Source organism: Danio rerio, chromosome 5, assembly GCF_049306965.1.
Source record: "Danio rerio strain Tuebingen ecotype United States chromosome 5, GRCz12tu, whole genome shotgun sequence".
Taxonomy (NCBI): domain Eukaryota; kingdom Metazoa; phylum Chordata; class Actinopteri; order Cypriniformes; family Danionidae; genus Danio; species Danio rerio.
The window spans coordinates 24,820,765-24,843,296 of NC_133180.1; the positions used below are offsets into that span (position 1 = coordinate 24,820,765).

Sequence of the window (22,532 nt, forward strand, 5' to 3'; positions counted from 1 at the left end):
TGCAGTCAAACAATATATGCTGTTGATTTCAAAAAGATGATGTGTGTATAATACATTTCCAATGAAGGATATTTTTGTATTGCACCATTGATTTTTAAGGTTCTAAGACAAAATGATTATTTAATGTATGTACATCAAAATACAGAGAGCTTTGGTGCTAGCTATTTGCGTACTTTTGGACGCAGCCGATGTTGCCTTGAAAGCACTAGTAGGTAAAATAAACATATAGGATCAAAACTGTTTCTAATCTGTTTCTAATCCCAGTTCATTTGAAACTTGTATTAATTTTGTTCAATCAGAAATGTATTTTTGCTTATTCTTAATTAAACAAAATTCTGTAATTTGCTTTTAACCCCCTAGCTGGAACCATTGCACAGGTGGGACATTTGTCAGTACATATTTAGCATTTAGTCTAAACTTGATCTTCTCTTGATAAACCATAAGTAATAAAATGCATATACAATGCTCAGCATAATTGAGTGCACCCCATTTTCAAAACGAATGTCTTTTCCCATTTCTCAGTGAATATAGGCAATGTATTTAGTTAATTTAAACAAAACAGATTTAGTAAACAGATATATTTATTAAAATAATATTTTAGTCACCAAACATATTTATAAATTGAGAGATAATAAAATTAAATTCAAGCAAAATATTGCAAATAAAACAAACAAACAAACAAACAAAAAAACACCCTACAAAATCTCAACTAAATTCTCTTTTTTGCTTCTCTTTTTTTTTTAAATTTGTATTTAATGTTTTTCTATAACATACTGAATAACTTAGAGCTATAGTTTTTGGACCGTTATTGTAAGTTATCTTGTTAGAGTAGCTCCAGATTTAGTACTGACTAATGTATATGCACAAATATAATATTGTACTGCTTCCTTTTAAAACATGAATTTTATAGATTCATGAGAGGTTTAGTTATATATGCCGATCACTGTAACATAATTTTCAAGTGTGAACTTAAAATGTGACTGTAAAAGTGTTAAATACAGTGGGTTTCAAAAACCAGAGGCAACCTTTTCATAATGCTTTTTTTCAATAATTGTTATTACAAATAGTGTAGATGAAATATATTTTAGTAAAATGCTGCATTGTTTTAACTGTTTCTAAGTGCTGTCAATGTGGCTATCATACTTGTATGTGAGTGTTGCGCAAATAAATAATAGTTGTCCCAAAGAACACTCACACTGTGGGCAGACGGAACTTTTTTGAAATGTTACTGAATGTACATATTCTTTTACATGATTCATCTTAAAAATTGTATTTTTACCAGTGTATTTTTGTCTTTTAAATGTTTTACAGAGATATTAATTTAACTTGATAGAAATTCTCATATTTCTGGGAAGAATTATATTGTGTAATATTAAAAAGTCACACATTCCACACATTGTGTAACAGTTTGGATTTTATTCTTAGTATGTTCATTTAATCTTTAACCTATAAAAAACAGATGCATACAAAACGAGTGTTATGCCATTAATTAACGCAACTTTCTTTAAAAAATATGATTGGCTCTAGAAGTCATTACGCATATGCCTTTACTTAAAAAACAGTAGTAAGAAAAAATGTAAGCAATAAACATCAAAATATGAAAAGATTTACGTGTACACACACAAAGTACAAACACATTCCATTAAATTCTTCAACATCTTCCAGAAGATGGCGCTCGGTAGCTGATTGGGAGGCTGGGTGGCAGGTGTGATGGATATGGTCTCCCGGGCGTTTGGAGCAGTAAGGAGTTACAGCGGCTAAAAAAAAGCAACAATAATAGCATGATAGATAAATCAAAGAAAACAATTACCGCTTTTTCACCACTTAACCCTACTCTAATTTCTGAGTATAATACCAGCAATTTCAATGATTTTTTTTAATGATAACAATTGTAAAACTACGGAACTCCTGAAGGGACATTTGCAGCACTCGCACGACGCTGGTGATGAAGGGACTAAACAGCTGAGGGTAGTCGTTGACTTTGATTTAAGGTAACCTTCATTCTTCCCATTATCTTTTGTTTTCAACAGATAAAAACGAATTTATTTAGATTTTGAGTCACTTTGTTTAAAATTAACTATTTCTGTGTTAGTCACAGTCATCGGATTGGAGAGTTGTAAGTTGTTTTTTTACCTGTCACAAAATTCACAATTTTCTTAGCATTTTTAAAATTTCCAATAAAATATTAAAGAGATAGTTCACACAAAAATAAAAATGTCCTCGCTATTTACTTACACACTTTTGTCTTCTAAACTAATATTCTAGAGAATGCTGGGGAAAAAGCAGCCATTAACATCCATAGCAAAAATATGGAAGTTGATGGCGTTTTGGTTTTTAGTTAGTGTTTATTTGTATTCAACAGAAGAAAGAAACTCAAACAAGTTTGGAAAAGTGGACACAAATTGGAAAATAATGTCAGAATTTTTAAAAATGGGTCATCTTAAAATCACTCATCTGCTGAAATAGCCAATCAGAGGTTACAGTAGATCAGAATATGCTCATATTACTATTTAAACACTAAAACATAAATAAGTTTAATGAATATGTTCGATGTATTTAAATGAAATATGAGCAATTTTATGCCTTGCTATGAAAAGAATTAAGTTTTCACGTTTCTGCGCTTTTTGTGTGAGCAAGTGTTTTACAGTGCTTTAAAACCATTCAAAATGTCTCTGTCGATGGCTTTAAGCTATTATATTTGATTTACCAAAATCACACAAGTGCCAATTTTACATCTGTCACATCCATAACGAAGCTTTTTCCTCATAAATGCAAAAAATGTCAAATAAAATAATTCATTTTTTTTTGTCATTTTTGTTCTATAGAGAGCCGACTCTCATCCTGTTGATCACCATTATTTCTTTTGGGTTGTGCAGTTTAATACACAGAATTTCTACAAAGTATGTTGTAGACTGTAAACTCGCTAACTTTTTCCATCACATCAATAACGCATGTTTATTTTCTTCATTTAAAGTACAAAGCATGTTTACAGATTGATAGTTTCTGATCCCTTAACTCTGTGGTGAGTTGTTTTATAAAAATATAAACAGATGTTTCAATATAATGCTAACGTATGCTTTCTCTGTGAATTTATGTTGTAAGTTTTTACTTGTATATACAACTTAAGGCACAGGTTTTGCAGAATCATTGTGAATGTAATTCTTGTCCCTTAATAGAAAAGTTGCCCTTGTTTGGAACACAAATGAATGACATAATTGAGATTTTCTTAATTATTACTTTAGCCCAAACTTTTTTGTATGAAGAGCCAAAAGCCAAATATCATTGAGAGCCATGGGCCGAAGATAAAGATACCAAACATTTTTACATTTAAGTTGCCAATTTTATTTATAAATAAATAGAAACATTACTTTAAATTATATTACCTAATGCAGAATAATAAAAAATATATATATATTTGCAATAAAATGCAATAAAAACATAATCACATGTATAACAGCAGAGTTCAATGCTTAATACAAGTCTCTGCATTGTCTTCTATCCGTCAGGTGACAGTATGTACATTTTAAACTAATTCTGATTTATTTAAACCATTTAAATTGAAACGTTTATTTTCAGTTAGCTTTTTTGTGTAGCTTAACAATAAAACAAACTAAGAAAAGGTTACATTAAATATGAAATGACAGTCTCTTAACCATCCCCATTATTCTCCCTCTCTTCTCAGATGAGAAGGCGGGCCAAATTAAAAGCTACCAGGTTACCACCAGCCCTAGTTTTGGCATCTCTGCTTTAGACTATAAAAAATAATTATCACATGCACTGGGGTAATTTTATTGATTATTATTATTTTACTTTAATACAGATAATGTACTGCTGACAGTGTTTACAATATACTGTACTGCACTATAGTGTCCTACTTACTGCTGAGTGTTTACAAACATACTCAAATCTAAAATATTTTTCTGCAATAAAGTAAATTATAAGGGAAAGAAAGAATTTATTTTTTGCAAGATTATTAAATGGACTAAAATTGCATTGTGCAAAAAAAAAGTCGGATTTGTCTCCTTTAAAACTGAACAGGAATAGATTGGAAGTCTTTTTGTTTGTGTGTAAACACACTACTTTACAACAAGTTTTGAATAAGAAACAAAACGTAGCTCCCTTCAAACCAATAGGGAGGGGTAAAACATAATCATTTACATCATCTCCTCCGTGTCTAACTCTAAACCGAAATACTAATCAGTTCTCTTTCACTGTATATTTTACAGTGTTTGAGTAATGTAATATATTACTTTAAATATGCTTTTTGTTTCTCATCTGAATTCCTCACCCCCTTGTCTTTTTTGCAGGTTCCACAGAGGCAGCCGAAAAGACCGTTGATCATCTGCACTGCACAAAGGACGAGCTGCACAGCACTGGTCACCAGTAGTGTGGAGAACAGACCCACATTAAACTCCACCACATTCTTCGGCTCGGTGCAATCTTTCCATGAGTCACGGTCCTTAAGGTAACTCTCGTTCCTGAGAGAGTCAAACAATATATATATATATATATATATATATATATATATATATATATATATATAAACAATAATGTTTTTTAATATATATACCATTTTTATGTTGCTAAATTGAAAAAAGGACTGGGTGTGTTTATATCACACCAATATGACGGTCTATACACTATACCTACACATATGTCTGTCCAAACAGCTTGAAAAGTAGATTTTTCACCATAGATGCACTTTAAAATGTTTTTTTTTTTTTTTTACAGCTGATTTTATTCTAGCCAAAATAAAACAGATTAGTATTTCTCCAAAAGAAAAAAATATTATCAGACATGCTGTGAAAATTTTCTTGCTCTGTTAAACATCATTTGGGAAATATTCATTATACAGTATTTATACAATTCATACATTCATACAATTCATAATAATACAAATTAAAAAAAAAAAAAAAAAAAATATATATATATATATATATATATATATATATATATATATATATATATATAAAGTTGAAATCAAAATTATTAGCTCTCTTTTAATTTTTGAAATGTATATATTTAAATATATTCAAATACTAAGGTGCGTGGCTTTACCTGTCTTTAAAGGGAGTGGTCCAACTAAAGCTAGATAAACAGTATGGCCCATTAATTAGACCCATCAGCGCTACTATGAAACTATAGAGAGCGCCAACAACGCCTACTGCTGCAAATAAAATGGACAGGAACATCTGAAAAAGAAAATATTTAATTAGAATGATCTGATTAATGCAACACAAACATATACATCGAATTAATAAAAAAGGAGATATACAATTACTCTACAGTTACACTTGAAAGACGACTACAATCTGTTAACTAACAGATACTATATTAACAAACAGATGCATTATGGGATTTATTGGTGTTTTCTGTTTATTTCCGCTTTGAAAATTCAAACATGCAACCTTAATCTTGTTTCCAACAACCTTTGGTGTTGAAAAGTTTTACAAAGGGAGATTTATAGACATTTTTATAAGTTTAAAACAAGATATGTCAAGCTTGGTCATGTAGATTATGGTAAAAGAAATGGGTAATGAACTGCCAATACAGATTTATATCTATAAATAATTTTGTATACAATATATTGTTTTACTCACACACTCATTCTCTTTCCTTTAGCTTATTTCATGCTTTATCAAGGGTCGCCACAGCAGAATGAACCACCAAATTACTTTGTTAATTGTTTGACTGGTGGATGCTCTTATAGTGGCAACCTCTAGTGCTGAAAATCACCCACACACTCTCCCAATCACACACTACAGCCAATTTAGTTTATCCAATTTACATATTTCTCATGTGATTGGACTGTGGGGGAAACTGGAGCTAGACTGCTAAACATGTTAATAAAATGATTGTTAAACTTATAAATATTCAACATCAAAAGATTTCCATACAGAAATCAATATCCCATAATGCAGTTCAATGCAATTAAAATTATTTTTAATTATTCCAGATTTTACTAATATTTCAAAAACAGTTATCTACCTTGCATGCTTCAGTGTTTTACCATTTACAAGTAGAAGACAGCATTTACTTCATAAATCATTGTTCCCAAATGTTTGACATAAATTATCTTTGAAGAACAATTTCCCAAACATGCATCAACTTGGCCAAAAAATGAACTCATACAAATCTGTCACTGTTCAATGAGGTTGTCATTGGTGATTCCTGTAAAACTGTTGATTTTCTTATTAGTCACAAACTGCAAATATTTGCGAGTTGCGGTGAGGACACATTTTTCAAGACACGTCAGACTCATGAGTCACATCTTTATAGATTTTTCACAACAGAGGAGTGCCTGTGTGTTTTTGAACAGGTCTGTTCAATAGTCTGAACAGCACATGACAAGTGTTCGTCACATCACATGTACTCAGTTACATTCTGAATGCATTTATTTGTCGTTGGGTTTTGAGAGATTCTGTCAACAGCAGTTTAATGACAGTACTTCCTTAACCCGGTAAAGGGGAGGTGCTGATAAGGTACTGATTTACAACAGATCTAGAAACTGCTCTTTGTGTCTCTGTATCATAACGGTTTTGTGAGAGATGTACGTCCCTGTTCATACAACACATTCTAATTGTGTCTTTTCATTTATCCAAGTTTAAAAGGACAGTCATACTTGCCAACACTCCCGTTTTTCCTGTGAGTTTCCCACATTTCACACCTATCTCCCACCACCCTCCCGTTTTGTTATCTCTTAAAACTTTGGAGATAAACGTTGGGAAGTATGGGGATAGGTCACCAAAAATAAATTTATTATCATTTATACACCCATTACTTATTCCATCTTTCTTCTTGTTCTGTTGAACACAAAGAATATAATCTGAAGAATGTTGGAAACTTTTTTTTAAATATATTTTTTAGTTCGACAGAACTGTTTTGGAAAAAGTAAAGGGTGAGTAAATGAAAACAAGTTAAAAAAAACATTTGGTGAACTGTCCCAGGTATTTGGGTTCTCATTTTAACTATAATAATATTTTTAAACAGAAGTATAAAACTAAAACTATGAAACTAAAATTTGTTTTTTGTATTTTCTATTTTTAAACAAAATAAACATTAGAAAATCCTCAAAACAAAATTTAAAAAAATGTAATCTTGTTGTTAAAGATTTTTTTTCCACTTTTTTTTGAGTAAAACAAAAGCAACTAAACAGAAGTAGAAAATAAAATGAATAATAATTATAAACAGACAGATTTTTAAAAAATGCACAACCAAATTACTAAAACTTTACAATTTAACTAAAACAACAATGATTGCGGTGATACAAAAATAAAACAGATTTATGTATTTTCAGATTTCAGTTTTTATACTAAATCTTGTTCTAAATCTGATTTTCATTTGCCAGTCATTTTGCGCATGCATATTGTTCACGGATGTCAATTGTCATCTCTAGATTTTATTTCCAAAATATTTCATCGTGCATGTTGGGTTTAAATTTCTTTTTAGTTTAATTTTCAATGAAAAACCTTCAAAAATACAGCAGCATCTAAATCTTTACAAGAAATATATGAAGCATACAGTTGAAGTCAGAATTATTAGCCCCTCTTTGAATTTTTTTAAACTTTTTTTTATTTCCCAAATGATAATGGGATACAATGTTCACAGTATGTCTGATAATATTTTTTTTTTGAGAAAGGCTTATTTGTTTTATTTTGGCTAGAATAAAAGCAGTTTTTAATTTTTTAAAAGCCATTTTAAGGTAAAATTATTAGACCCTTTAAAATATATATTTTTCCCATGTCTGCAAAACAAACCATCGATATACAATAACTTGCCTTATTACTCTAACCTGCCTAGTTAACCTAATTAACTTAGTTAAGCCTTTAAATGTCCCTTTAAGCTGAATAGAAGTGTCTTGAAAAATGTCTGTAAAATATTATTTACTGTCATCATGGCAAAGATAAAATAGATCAGTTAAGTTAGTAAAACTATTGTGTTTAGAAATATGTTGAAAAAAATCTTCTCTTCATTAAACAAAAATTGGGGGGAAAATTATTTAGGGGGTTTAATAATTCTGATTTCAACTGTATATCAAAGTTCTTTTGGGAGTACATCACAGTTAATTTAGCTTATTACAAAAAGATCTCAAAATCTCCCACTTTAACATTGATCAAAATGTTTGTCGCAGGTGGATAAAAAATAAAAGGCATACATGAATAACATTTGCAATCATAATATGGAACTGTCTGGGACAAAAATTAAAGATTGAAGCAAGGTGTACAAGAACAATGAAACCAAAAAAGACATTATAAAATAAATAATGAAATAAAATAAATGAATTAACATACAATAGACTTGTAAAAATCGAATGTAAAAAAAGTGACTTGTAAAAATGCGAAAATAATATGAATGGTTCCCAAATCATGTTACAAATGGACAATTTGTCACTTGGTGTGAATCTCAGTTCTTCTTTTTTTATTATAATTTTTGCAGTCAGAAAAACAAAAAACAGACAGACAAACCCATCATAAACAATAATCTGTGCAAAATGTAAAAAAAAGTAAGAAACAAGCGAAAATGACGACACAAAACATACTATAAAAAGACACAGCGATGGATGTAGAGAGAAAAAAAAACTTACAAATCTTCAGAAATTAAACGACACCCTTAGTCTTTATGGTGTTTCAGAAAAAAAAGACTGTATCCCACATTTTATCAAATTTCGCAGAGTTCCTAGAGGTGGTATATCTTATTCTTTCCAAATGTAAAGTGGAGGGGAGTCCGAGAAGCCAGTCAGAAAAAAGAGGCCTAACATTTTTCTTCCAAAAACAAAGGACAAAGAAGTTAACAAAGGATAACTTTTTTTTAGCTAGGATCAAGCCTGAATCTCAGTTATTCTAAGTATAACATATTTCAAAGCTAGGGACAGCATCAGATTTCCACATTTGAAAAATGATTTTTTATTTTTTTTTGCAATACACATACAACATAGAATTGCTTGTGTTTTCCTTTTACTGCAAGAACTGTCCTCCGCTCCTAAGGGTTTAAAATTTTGTTTAAATCTGAGTTTCCAAATAATAAAATCTTATTTTTTCCTAAATTTCTTCTATTTTTACTCCTCAACAGATTTATTTTAAGTGTTTGTTTAATGCTATTTCAAAGAAGGCAAATACAGAACATATCCTCTGCTTGCAAAAGTCCATTTTCATAACTACGTTTCTAGTGGATTGTAGATATTTATAAACTGAAGACTAAAATAAGGCTCACTCACCCCACAGCGATTAGCACAGCAACCTTGTTTTCCAGTCAGGTGAATGTGAAATGCTGGAATCAGCACCTGGGGGAGAGAGAGGGAATTATATTTGACAGAATTGATTTGGATTTTTATTTAATGTTATGATTTGTTACATTTAGAGTTGACTTACACACACAATAAATGCATTTTGTACATTTATTTAATTTTAAGATTACACACTGTTCACACTCAGTTCATGTTGATTCGGATTTGGTGCAACACCTCTAATACCTTATCAAGAGCAAAGCAAAACCAGTCATGAAAATACCCTTGAAGCATCAGTATTTCCTCTTTCAAAACAAGACAAAATTATTTTGCACATTCCTTTCCCAAATGAAATTAGAACTTGGCGTATTCTTACAAGGCCAGCTTATTCACAGCATGTGACCGAAAAAGCCCCAAACTAAACTTACAGTCATTTTTAGACTATACAGTTACAGGCAATAGTTATTAGACCCGCAATAAAATTGTCATTTATTTTCAATTGTTTCCGAAGTGCTGTTTAACAAAGAGAATTTTAAAACACATTTTTAGACATGATAGTTTTAGCAAACTAATTTCTAAGCTCCTCTCCTCATAGCTGTACAGGACCTGCTGCCATAGAACAGCTTGCAGCGCTCTGAAAGACTCTTCCCACCATGCAGGACAATACAAGCCAAAACATACATGCTGAAAATCAGCACACTTAGGGCTGTTGCGATAACAAGAAACACCTAATGAATTTTTTGTGCAACATTCCACCTTGTTCAGTCACACTTGCAACTATTGACAAACTGCTTAAATGCTTACATTCAGTTGAAGGCGAAATTATTAATATTTTTGTTCTGGAGAAATGCCTATTTATTTTGATTTGGCTGGAATTAAATCAGGTAAGAAATTCTAAACAATTTTTAAAGTCAATATTATTTTCAATATAATATTCATTATTATGTTCAATGACTTGACTAATGAACCTTCCCTAGTTAACCTATTATTAACCTAATTAAGCCCTTTGGTTGCAATTTAAGCTAAATACAAAGACAAAAGATGTTATTTAATAGAAATTAGTCATTTAATTTATTTAGTTATTTATTTAAACTATTTTTTAAAATGTGTTAATCTCTGTTAAATTGCACTTGAGGAGAAAAATTGTGGGGAATTGGGTACCTTTATTTCTGAGTCTACACTTTATACACAAATTTGACATTCTGTATGTTGTTTAGAATTCTAATAAAGATTCTGAAAACTATAATATGCTATAATGTTCAAATCAAATGCATATTTGTACATATACAATGCTCAGCATAATTGAGTAGACCCCATTTTGAAAATGAATATTTGTATCCATTTTTCAGTGGATATAGGCTATGTATTTTGGTGAATTTAAACAAAAAAGATTTATTAAAAAGATTTAAACAATATTTTAGACACCAAAAATATTTACAAATTGAAAGAAAAAACAATTTAATTTAAGCAAAATATTGCAACAAAAAATACAACCTTCTAAATTTCAACTAATTATTATTTTTTTGCTTCTTGATTTCACTTTTTTTTAAAATTTCTTTTTCAGTAATTTTCTATAACAAAAAAAATTGGATTTACTAGTTTTTTGGACCATTATTGAATGTTATTTTGTTAGATAAGCTCCAGATTTGGCTTCAGTACTGAATAATCTAATGTAAAAATATGAATTTAAAAGAGAAATTTGTGAGGGGTGTACTTGTATATGCTGTGCACTGTATATTTCAACATTAGAATGAATCATAATCAGACTCACCATTACTCCCCCTCCGACCAGTCCCCCCATGTACTTGACCTCCTCAGTAAGTTGTCCATTCTGCGAGTACTTAACATCCCAGCCAGGAAAAAACAGAATAATATTACAGATTATGGAGATGACCGCCAGCGGGTACAGGCTCGTCCCGACGCAAAATGCACATTTTCCGGTACACATGATGTGAGATAGGTTTAATCCTGACGCCTGAGAATAACCTCTGTAATCTCTACAGTGTTGATAAAAGACCCTGGCAGAAAGTTTGATCTCTGAGTCTCACACACACACACCCTGAATTCATGTCTGTGTGGGGAGTGGGGAGGTTTTTATAGGCACTGCTGGTCAGTTATTGAGTCAAGATAAGACCAGCCCTTGGATTCCAGTTTCTACAACCACACCTTGTCTAAAATACATATGACTTTATACATAACCACAAGACATAAAATGATATCGATTCAGTTCATCTTGTTTATTGAAGAAGCTTGTGATGTATTGCGATAACAACTGTTTGCACACAATAAGAAACCTAAGCTTGGGAACTCTCTGAAATTCACACAGACTGTTTTCAAAAAACAAAAATAAATGTAAAACTTTGGTCTGTATGACAGATATATCAATTACTGTATTAATGCATTTAACATTGTGTGTGTTGAGATGTATCAGTGTTAACTGGTTGTCATAATAATCACATAAACAATACATTTTTAATCAACCAGCTGCAGCCGGAGTCAAATCTGGCATGAAAGAAATTCTGAGCTGTGAAAAAATGTGTGTGTGGGATGATTGTATTCACTCGAACAAATTATGTTTGCACAGGGTGCTATAAAGCAAATGCACCGTGGGACTTTGTACTCATTCTGAAGAAAGAGAAAAACACCATGACAGCGACACTGTAAAACAAATAACGCTATCTATATAACTATTCATGTCATTTCCTTAAATGTTAAATGACAGTTGCAGTCCAGCCTTTGTTTAGTTGTAAAAAATATTAACGCTGATAGCCCTGTAAGAAGCTGTTGTATTTTAAGCTCCTACGCTTCTGAACATTTTGTGTTAATATCTCCATTAAAGGAGTTGAGCAAATTTGCAGTGACTGATAATGAACAGATTTTGTTTGTCACACAGTATGAGTTAGTTTTTGATGTTCGCCAGAGTTTACGTTTCAGAAGTGGAGCAGCCAAGGCTCATGGAAACATTGACAGAACACATTTCTCCTTTAAAGGCTTTCCTGTTGCGTAAACCCCTGACCTCTCTGCATACTGCTGTTGTTTTATTCCTTTTATTAATAGTTGAGTTTTTTGAAACGACAAATATTTTTTTTGCTACTAATATTTCAGTAGGTTTTTGTTAGAAGCAAACATTTAGTACATTTAAAAAATATTTTTTGCCGCTTGTTCAAACTACATATTTCAAATGAGCTAAATTGAGTTTTTTTGGGGGGACAACTTAATAGTTTAATGTTCAATCCACTTAAATTTGTAAAAACTATTAAGCAAACTTAATCGATTTGTGTTGGGACAACATGAAGGAATTGCATGAAACCCAGCATTTATTACAGTGTAGATTTTAGAAAACAGATTTTCCTATGGTGTTAGTTAATGGTGTTCAGGTTTTTATGATTTTAATAACCACATAGTATACTAAAACATAGACTGACACACCCTTACAGGCACTCAAAGGATTGAAAAAAAAAAAACTTTCATAAAAGCATTATAAAATGAACTTAAATAATATTTATGTAGAAAACATTCAAAACAGATGCTTTTAGATATGATTAATTGGTGGTTTATATAAAGTATGAATAATAACAATAACACTTCTCTTAAATGTATATGGACCCATTATAGATTATAAAAGCCCTCTTATCTTGCTCTCTTATCTCGGTATTCCTTCAAACGAACAAATTGTTTGTCAAATGAAATGCTTCAACAGAAAAATTTGAACAATCACATTATGCATGATAATTATGCCATCTTAAGCTTCTCTCACTCTTAACTTTGTATCAAAAATAAAAACAAGGAACTGTTTTATTACAATTTGCATATTTAGTTACTTATTTAAACCATTATCAACAATCTATATAGTAACATAAAGAAGTGTCACATGACCTCATTTCTTAATTGCATAAATAAACCAATAACCTGAAATTGAATCAAATATAATAAAGGCAAACATGACAAATATTAAATCTTTATTCCTTTTTGAAATTAACATTTATTTTTAATATTTCATGCATTTTTGGGAGCTTGGGGATCCTATTTATATTTCAGATTTGTTAACCCCTGAAGCAGATATTGCTTAATTGTCTCAAGACAACATGGGGTTTACTATATCTCCAGCAGAAATGTATATGACGTATTAATTGCAATAGTTTGTTTATTTTATTGTTTGATGTTTGTGATTGGTTAGAAACTCTTTTGATTACATACACTATGAACAGCCGTTACGTTAATTATTTTCTTTATTCTACATTTCCACCTGGGGATACTCTTCCCGAGGCCCTCAGACTATGCAGTCACTGATTCAATCCAAGACCAGCGATGAGATGATCACAAGGTTTCCATATCCTGAGCAGCTGCTGTGCTGGTCATGGAGGAGTGGAGAGCATGAGACTGATTCCTGTGACGCTCCAGGGACAGACGAATCTTCGTTGAGGCCAGCTTCCAACCTCCACCGCTGAGACTGCAGCTCTGCACAAGACGTTTGACCAGCAGAGAAATTAAAATGGTCGTGCCCAACTGAGTCTGGTTTCTCTCAAGGTTTTTTTTTCTTCACTTTCGCCAATTGGTGAAGTTTATTCCCCTCTCTGCTGTCGCCTCTAGCTTGCATGGTTTGGAATCAGTAGAGCTGCGCATCGATGAATTTGCTCTTCAGTGTTTGGATCCTCAGTAGTGATTATTAAACCACACTGAACTGAGCTAAACTGAACTAAACTTAAACACTAAAAACTGAACTACCCTGTTCCAATTTTCTATGATCTTTTATGTGAAGCTGCTTTGACACAATCTACATTGTAAAAGCGCTATACAAGTAAAGCTGAATTGAATTTAATTGAATTGAATTTAATTGATGTTTAAAAGTAAATGGTCCACTTTATCCATCCCAGCACATGTCCAATTTTTGATGATATTGATGTTGATGGTATTAAAGGTATATAGTTTACCTAAAACTGAAAAACATTTTGCTCCACCTTCAATTGTCACAAAACCAGTTTGAGTTTCTTTTTTCTGTTGAACACAAAATAAGTTATTTTGTACATGTTTTCCTACCATGAAAGTCAATAGTTACAGGTTTCTAACATTTTTCTAACTTTTGTGTTCAAAAAAAAGGAAAGGAAACCCAGAAAATGAAACCCATATCAAGGAGATGAGTAAATGGTCAACTTTCATTTTTGGGTGAACTACCCCAATAAAATGCTACTGCCTAAACAAAAGTAAAACAACACACAGTTTTAGTATATAAATAAAACAAATTATGCCTTTGATATGTTAATATAATATATTTTACATTCAAAGGGATGGTGTCCAAAAGGTAGTTTGTTGCATGAGGCAAACTGTAAAAAAAAAAAAACGTAAGTAATGGGCCTTTACAGTATTAACAGTGAAATACAGTTTAAATTCAATTGCTCTATTATTTCCATGCTTTACTATTTTAAAAAATATTCTGTCACAAAAACATATTAGTGTTTGTATGACTGACAGCTCTCTCATCTGATTCTTTCCAAGATTTGGAAATTTCCGAGATTTTTCCAATTAAGAGACAGTATGGGTTGACTTTGAAATAGGCCTGACAAAAAAATCTAAAATAATAAAAACCCTTAACCCTGGACTAGAAAAAAAAAATTTCTTATGTTGCATGTGTAGATTTTTGGCAAAACCCACAAATACAATGTATATGGTTGTTATTTTTTGACAAAAAAACTCATTATAATTAAAGATCATGCTCCATGAAGATGTTATGTAAATTCCCCATTCTAAATATATAAAAACGTGTTCTAATTTTGGTTCTAAAAAATATTTTGCATTAATAACTTCATTTTGACAACACACTATATATTTTTGAGCCCCCAGATTCCAGATATTTCAGTAGTTGTATCTTGGTCAACCATTATCCTGTTCTAACAAACTACACATTAATGGAAAGTTTATTTATTTAGCATTCATATGATGTATACCATAAACCTCAATTTATTATAAAGTACGCTTTTTTAAGGTCGCAATTTAATAGATAGAAAATAGGGGACTGTGCTGTGTGAGCAGCGAGCGCCCCCTGCAGGATAACACTTTGCCTAACGTGGCGAGGCCACGTTATAAAAACATTAATTTTCAAAAATGGTGCCCAAAACTGTAAATGTAAGTGCTGTTTTCGGATAATTTTACGTAGATTTGCACTTCCAGACACAGGAGAACTTTTCATTTGACAGCGCTAAAAACAGGACAACACGAGTTTGTAACCCCAAAAAACATACACGCCCCTTTAAAACGCACTTATCATTGGAGAAGCTTGCTTTTCCGTCATACCAGAGGCAGTTTTAGAGGGATTTTACTAAATAAGACACTTGTTATGAATAGCAAGCATAAATATTTTTGACTAAATGTTAAAAAGGAACAAAAGTCACTTGTTTATTTTGCTACAGGACCACCAACAGAAGTGCCTGAACTATGGACGCGTCTGACCAGGAGACGATGATGCCTCCGCTAAAGGAATTTTTGTTGACATTTTTTATGCCAGAAAAATGTTATGACCAGTTCTTCTTTTACTTCAACTTCATGCACGGTGAGACACGGTTTTAATCTCATGGCTTTTAACGCATGACAATGTCAATGAGTATCAAAATACTGACTTGTCAATAGATGTCCTCTGCATATTATAGTGTCTAATGTTTTACTAATACTTTCTTTACCACACAAATTACATGTTGTAACTTTCCAGTTGTAATCTGAGGCATCTACATTCAGCTTTTAGTCAGTTCTGAACTAAAACATTTTTGTGCTTCATCGTTATTTACTGACTGTATTTTCCTTTAGTACCCTGCCTAAAGATTGTCCTGAGTAAGACTATGGGAATATTTATTTTGATGGGAATTGTAATTGGTAAGTAGACTCTTTGGCATCATTCCTGCATGTTTCATATATTATTCAAAGCATTATTTTTCCAAGGTCTGTATTATGAGGTTGCTTAAGAATGTGAGCATGCATTTCTTTCCACAGCTATTACCTAAAACTAAAGCTATTAAAAACACTTCTGTCACTTAAAATGAATGAAGTCTACCAGAGATACATTAACATGTTGGTCATCAAGGCAGCATTTCTCATTTAGATTGGTTTAATTTTATGTAATACAATAAATAAAAATGTAATAAACTATTTAGGTAAACTGAAAGAATCCTAATCTCACAAAACTACAAAAATGTTAAAATCACAGCAAGTGAACATACGCGAAAACTTAAATGAGAAACGAAAATGTAATATCTTTAAATGTATCTTAAAGATAATTAAATATCACTTGTTTCCACAGCTCCACTTCCCCAGATCTGCAAAATACTTTGGTGTGGAAGTTCATACGGACTGTGTCTGACCTCGGTTTTTCTGGACCTGATGGCCATCTCCACCCATGCAGCTTTCTGCTACACTCAAAACTTTCCCATTGGGTAAAACAGCTTTTGCTTTACTGACAGTTGATGGTACATACTGAAGAGGAATGTATGGAAGAAAATAGCAACATTTCATTTTCTAACAGCCTTATTACACGATATAGCCAGGGGCAGATTTAACCAGTAAGCGGCCACTTGGTGCCCCAGGAAATCTAGGGGCCCCTTATAAATATCTAGAGGTTTAAATTATACCTATAAACTATATATAACTTCGCTTTGTACCATATTTTGTATAGTGAGAGTTAAAAATACTAATTTAACGTAATTAAATATCAAATATAATATTATTATAATAATGTAATGTTATGTAATAATAATCATATTAGAAAATGTAATATACATCATGGAGCCGCCCAGCAGTAAATTATATATATATATATATATATATATATATATATATATATATATATATATATATATATATATATATATATATATATATATATATATATATATTATTTTTAGTTGATCTCAGTTTCATTTAAAATGTAGAGATTGCATTCATTTAAAATGTTGAAAAGAAGACTGAGTGATATAAAAAAGCTGCTATATAAAAACAAAGTAAATAAAAGTAGAAAGTGTGCATTTCAGGACTTGGGCCCTATGGCTGAAATTGCTTAGGGCCCCAAAATCACTAAATCCACCCCTGAATATAGCAACAAATTAGTCAAGCTTTAAATAGGACAATTATTAAAACCTTTTGAGCGAGATTATCATGGTCTAATGCAGTTTAATGATCTATGCTAAGTTAAGCTAAGCTAAAAGTGCTCACATCAGACACATAGATCAGCTGAATGGATTAAACAATGATAAAACATTTGCTTTACAACTAATTGTAGATACCGAAGAGGAATGTACTCTGCATGTGTATGCAGTCATGCTAAGACATGAATGTGTTTGTGTGTAGAGCCTGGGGGGAAAGTTTGTTTGCAGTGATCCAGATTGCTCTCCTGGCTTTGCTTATCCACCACCATGAAGGCAAAACCATAAAAGGTTAGAAAAAGATAAAAGAGAAAAGGCTTGTTTCATGTGAATAGAATACCCGTTTCATAATTTTACTGACCATAATTAAATGTTTGTTTATTTTTCAGGTATATTTTTGCTTGCTCTGTTCTGTGGCGTTATGTTCCTCTTGGCTTCACCTTTGACCCCTGTGGCAGTGGTTTGGACTCTGTATGAATGGAATGTGCTGTTTGTCGTTGCTAGCAGGGTGAGACAGGACTTTGTGCCCCCCAAAAATCTGTATAGAGGATGTGTATTGGTACATCTTTTATTAATACAAACTACTTATTTAATGTTGTGTGTTCAGTTTTTCCAGGTAGTCAGTAACTTCAGATGTGGACATACGGGACAGTTATCTATACTTTCTGTTTTCCTGGTGTTTCTCGGCTCTCTAGGACGAGTCTTCAGTTCCTTGCAGGTGCACAACACATACACCCATGCACGCTCTCACATCTGATGATATTTAATTAGAAATCATTTATTAAATTACAGACTTTATTCTGGTTTTCATAGTTAGATTTACCCTGTCATCAAAGGAACACTTTCCTCTCTTCTCTCTTCTACTTTCCTAGAGTTAAACAGTTAAGTTTTATCATTTTTTAATTCATTTAGCCGTTCCCGAGTTCTGGTGGCAGCACTTTTAGCTTAGCTTAGCATAGATCATTGAATCAGATTAGACCATTAGCATCTCGCTCAAAAATTACCAAAGAATTTCAATAATGTTCCTATTTAAAGCTAGACCCTTCTGTAGAGACCTCATGTACTAAGACAGAAGAAAAATGAAAAGTTGCTATTTTCAAGGCAGTTTGTTTTTTTTAGGAACTACACTCACCGGCCACTTTATTAGGTACATCTTAATAGTAAAAGTCTGGACCCGCTTTTGCCTTCAGTACTGCCCTCGTCCTTCGTGACATAGATTCAACAAGGACTGTAAATATTCCTTAGAGAATTTGGTTAATATTGACATGATAGCATCACGCAGTTGCTGCAGATTTGTCGGCTGCACATCCATGATGCGAATCTCCTGGTCCACCACATCACAAAGGTGCTCTATTGGACTGAGGCCCTTTAAGCACAGTGAACTCATTGTCAAGTTCAAGAAATCAGTCTGAGATAGTTTGTGCTTTATGAGATTGCACGTTATACTGCTGGAAGTCATAAAGGGATGGACACGGTCAGCAACAATACTCAGCTAGGCTGTGGCATTGACACGATGCTCAGTTGGTACTAATGGGCCCAAAGTGTGCCAAGAAAATACCCCCTACACCATTACACCACCAACCACCAGTCTAGAGCATTAATACAAGGCAGGATGGAGCCATGCTTTCATGTTGCTGACACCAAATTCTGACCCTACCATCCAAAAGTTGCCACAGAAATCAAGACTCATCAGACAACCAACGTTTTTCCAATCTTTTAAAGGGTATATGCCGAAGCATGCTAATAGGACTTTGAATTTGCCAGTAACCTGGGTTAATTTCTTTCGATCAACTGTATGCCAATGCAAAAATCTGCACATTTAAGGTCAGTTTTCTTCAAACATCATCGAGCTCCACTGGCTGAGTGATATCCAGTATAAAGTGGGTCTTAGATTGTACAAGAAGCACTGCATTAAATTACAATTTCCCCACCATGTCATTATAATATGAGCATTTATTTTCTCATAGTATATTTAATAGAGCTTCTGCGCTAGCCTGTCGATTCTGATGGGTGCTTGCCAGTAAAAGGCTTTTTGTCTTGTTTTACGTTTGAGCAACTAAACGAATGCCAAAGTTTATTTAACTGAATGTATTTTAGTTACATTACAACATTGATGCTGTAAAAGGAACCGTATAAATTGGAAAGAAAATCACAAAAACAGGTCACCAGAAGTTTATCAGTATGGAAAAAACACCAGCTCGGCATATACCCTATTGTCCAATTTTGGTGAGCCTTTGTAAATTGTAGCCCCAGTTTTTCTGTTCTTAACTGACAAGAGAGGCACCCGGTGTGGTCTTCTGCTGATGTAGCCCATGCGCCTCAAGGTTGGACGTGTTGTGCGTTCAGAGATGCTCTTCTGCATATCTTGGTTGTAACGAGTGGTTGTTTGAGTTACTGTTGCCTTTCTATCAGCTCGAACCAGTCTGGCCATTCTCCTCTGACCTCTGCCATCAACAAGGCATTTGTGCCCACAGAATTGCCGCTCACTGGATATTTTCTCTTTTTCAGACCATTCTCTGTAAACCCTAGAGATGGTTGTGCGTGAAAATACCAGTAGATCAGCTTTTTTTAACACTGAAACACTTGTTGCCATGTGATTGGCTGATTAGATATTTACATTAACAAGCAGTTGGATAAGCAGTGTGCCTAAAAAAGTGGCCGGTAATATTATTAAGCACACTATTGCAATCTTTTTCTAAGTGGTAATAATACTAGAATTGTTTATATCTATTTTCTTTTTTGGCAAACCTGAAGGATATGTGCCAGCTTGTTCTGGTCTTCATGAACAGATGTTAGTTTATGTTTATATGACCTGTTACAATTGATCTGTAATTTACAATGTGCCTCTTTTTTTCTGAAGGACACAGGTTTTTCTTTCTCAGCTCAGATGCAAACATTGGCCTGCTGTTGCAGTTGGTTGATTCTTGCACAGATCCTGATGTACTGGAATAAATGCACAACAAACAGTAAGAAAGAAGCTCAAATGAAGAAAGACAAGGCTGAATGAAAGAGGTAAAAGAAACTGCCTGTATGCAGACTGTCATATCGGCTTGTCAAGTGTAATGTCACACGAAGCGGCTTCCGGGTCCAAGCACTCAAAATGAATAGGGAGACTAAACAAATGGTAATAATAAACGTTTACAAAGCAATGTAATACTTTCGACAAACTAATATATACAGTATAAATCCATGCCTAATATCAGATGGCCAGAAAGTGATTTTTTTGTTTTTTGAAATTGATTTTTTTTAAATAGTTAAAATATTGGTGTCTGAGATGCTTTAAGTCCAGAGACTTTAATGTGTGATATGACTAAAAAGGGGTAATAAACAAGTATTTTCTCCATTCAAATGAGTTGCGGCTTCGACTCAGATACAGTTTTCAATATGTCACCAATACATCACGACTTAACGAGCGGATAGCCTGCTATAGTACTGTGTTTGAGTACTAAATTGAAAACTGCTTCAAAAATCATTATTTAGTCTAAGCTCATGTCTGATCTTTCAATCCAGATGCATAGATTGACACATAAGCATTAGTTAGACCTCTTGCTGTGCAAAAATATTATATGTATTTGTCAAGATCAGCTAGTGCATTGTGATGCACAGCTACCAAAGAGATCACATTTCACTCCTAACTGAAAATACTGCCATAACATAAGACTTTTGCTGATTTTTATCAAGATTTAAAGATAACATTGAATAAAATTCCTTTCATTTTAAGTATATTTAACCAAAGTTCTGCTAATTTAAAACATTTAGAAAGAGATCAAAAGGTATCCATATGAAATCCATATAAACCAAGTGGTTTATTACACATCTCTGAAAAAATAATCACTTTATTATGAGCAGAATTGATTTTTGTTTTTTGTTAGTCACACATAAATGCCAACCAGCAAACAGAAGCTCAACTATAACAGTTTGACACATGATAAAAAACATCATTGGTTGTTGAGGAAGATGATCGTTCTGCTTGACATGCGAGGATAGACGTTGGTTGTGCATCAAGCATACAAAGCTCAAACTTTTATGGCCAAATTTAAATGCTGTAAACACAAATAGCTTAATAATGATTATATATGAATGAAAACACACAGGGTTTGATTTTGTGTTGCTAATCAAATCAATGCTGTTCAGAAATAGCTTGATTATTTTCATAATTATAATTGTTTGCTTAAGCAATGCCCATTTTATATTAAGTTGTAGCTACATAGTTTCATCTCAGTATTGATAACAAATTCATATTGTTTTTATCCTGCATAATTTGATTATTTAACTTACATGGAACATACTAACTAAATAATATTTATTAGCTTGCATATATGCTGACATAAATGCTGTTGTCAGTGCAGGGAATGAATGTCATGGTTCAGTAAAAGAGAACCCATTGTGTTGTCTGATCAATCTCTGTTGGAATATTAAAAATAATGTCCACACACAAAAAGCCCTTTAACAAAATCAGTAATCTATAAAGATGCCTTGGAATTAAAAAGGGAAAGATTAAATGGTCATATCACAAGTGATCCTCAGTGTGGCAGTAGTAATGAGCTCAATTCAGCGTGTGAGCATTGCAAAACTGCACCACTGTGTGGCAGGAGAGTTGTTTTCTACTTTAATTTACATATTTTTGAGTTCTGTATCTAGTTATTACAAGTTTAGTATTATTTTCTATCTAATCATGACTATTTGTTCTGTATTATTTTGGATCCACACTGCAGTATATGCATTTGCACTCTTTAAAAAGAGTTTGTGAATGTTTGTCTCATACAAAAAAGCTATGATCCTTTAAACTGCACATTTTGTCTGTAATAAAATGTTTCTGATGGCTTAAATCTCCACCACCATTGTCACTTTCTTTTGCATCATTTTCTTTTTAACCCATGTTGGATGAAAGTATTTTGTGGATTAGTAGAGAAGTCAACAAGTAGTTTAAAGGTATTGAAATGGTAGGCAGTGTGTTGCTTAGGCACAGTGTTGACGCTGTGCTCTGGTTTGTTTGTTGGGTCTGTTGTGTGGTTTTGGCTCTGTCTGCTTTGTGGGAGGTCTCCTCTACAGTGCTGTTCATGTGTGTGTGTGTGTGTGTGTGTGTGTGTGTTTCCGGAGCAGTGAATACTCAAGCCATAAAGCCTGTGTGCATGCGTGTGGTTTGCTTCTTATCTACCTGTCTGACCTCAATCTACCATCATTAC

General features: G+C 32.7%; 2 protein-coding genes across 6 annotated transcripts; one reads left to right on the forward strand and one right to left on the reverse strand.

The window, feature by feature from the left end:
- Positions 1-1,396: 1,396 nt before the first annotated feature.
- On the reverse strand, positions 1,397-11,211 carry tm4sf21a (transmembrane 4 L six family member 21a). The gene is made up of 5 exons (NM_001105117.1): positions 10,995-11,211; positions 9,215-9,280; positions 5,059-5,192; positions 4,289-4,478; positions 1,397-1,757 (listed from the first exon to the last, which is right to left on the reverse strand). Exons 1-5 carry the CDS (start codon positions 11,169-11,171, stop codon positions 1,749-1,751), a joined length of 576 nt encoding a protein of 191 aa, NP_001098587.1. The 5' UTR covers positions 11,172-11,211; the 3' UTR covers positions 1,397-1,748.
- mpdu1a (mannose-P-dolichol utilization defect 1a) lies at positions 9,917-22,175 on the forward strand. Of its 5 annotated transcripts, none has more exons than XM_068221153.2 (9): positions 9,917-10,107; positions 13,567-13,750; positions 15,628-15,767; positions 16,019-16,084; positions 16,509-16,641; positions 17,552-17,637; positions 17,736-17,854; positions 17,954-18,064; positions 20,207-22,175. In XM_068221153.2, the coding sequence occupies exons 3-9, from the start codon at positions 15,653-15,655 to the stop codon at positions 20,351-20,353; spliced, it is 777 nt and encodes a 258-aa protein (XP_068077254.1). In that variant the 5' UTR covers positions 9,917-10,107; positions 13,567-13,750; positions 15,628-15,652; the 3' UTR covers positions 20,354-22,175. The 5 variants fall into 5 exon arrangements, with proteins under 5 accessions (XP_068077254.1, XP_073806290.1, XP_073806289.1 ...); XM_073950189.1 differs by having other exon boundaries at positions 9,920-10,107; positions 13,567-13,718; XM_073950188.1 differs by lacking the exon at positions 9,917-10,107 and having other exon boundaries at positions 12,065-13,718.
- The last annotated feature ends 357 nt before the right edge of the window (positions 22,176-22,532 follow it).

What these genes read in the sequence shown, in the direction of transcription:
- tm4sf21a (NM_001105117.1), bottom strand. Translation starts at nt 11,171, where the DNA reads ATGTGTACCGGAAAATGTGCATTTTGCGTCGGGACGAGCCTGTACCCG. An exon ending in TGGTCGGAGGGGGAGTAATG is followed by an intron (nt 9,281 to 10,994) that starts GTGAGTCTGATT and finishes TCTCTCCCCCAG; the next exon opens with GTGCTGATTCCAGCATTTCA. An exon ending in ACCACTCCCTTTAAAGACAG is followed by an intron (nt 4,479 to 5,058) that starts GTAAAGCCACGC and finishes TGACTCTCTCAG; the next exon opens with GAACGAGAGTTACCTTAAGG.
- mpdu1a (XM_068221153.2), top strand. Translation starts at nt 15,653, where the DNA reads ATGGACGCGTCTGACCAGGAGACGATGATGCCTCCGCTAAAGGAATTT. An exon ending in TTTGATGGGAATTGTAATTG is followed by an intron (nt 16,085 to 16,508) that starts GTAAGTAGACTC and finishes TTGTTTCCACAG; the next exon opens with CTCCACTTCCCCAGATCTGC. An exon ending in TGAAGGCAAAACCATAAAAG is followed by an intron (nt 17,638 to 17,735) that starts GTTAGAAAAAGA and finishes TTTATTTTTCAG; the next exon opens with GTATATTTTTGCTTGCTCTG.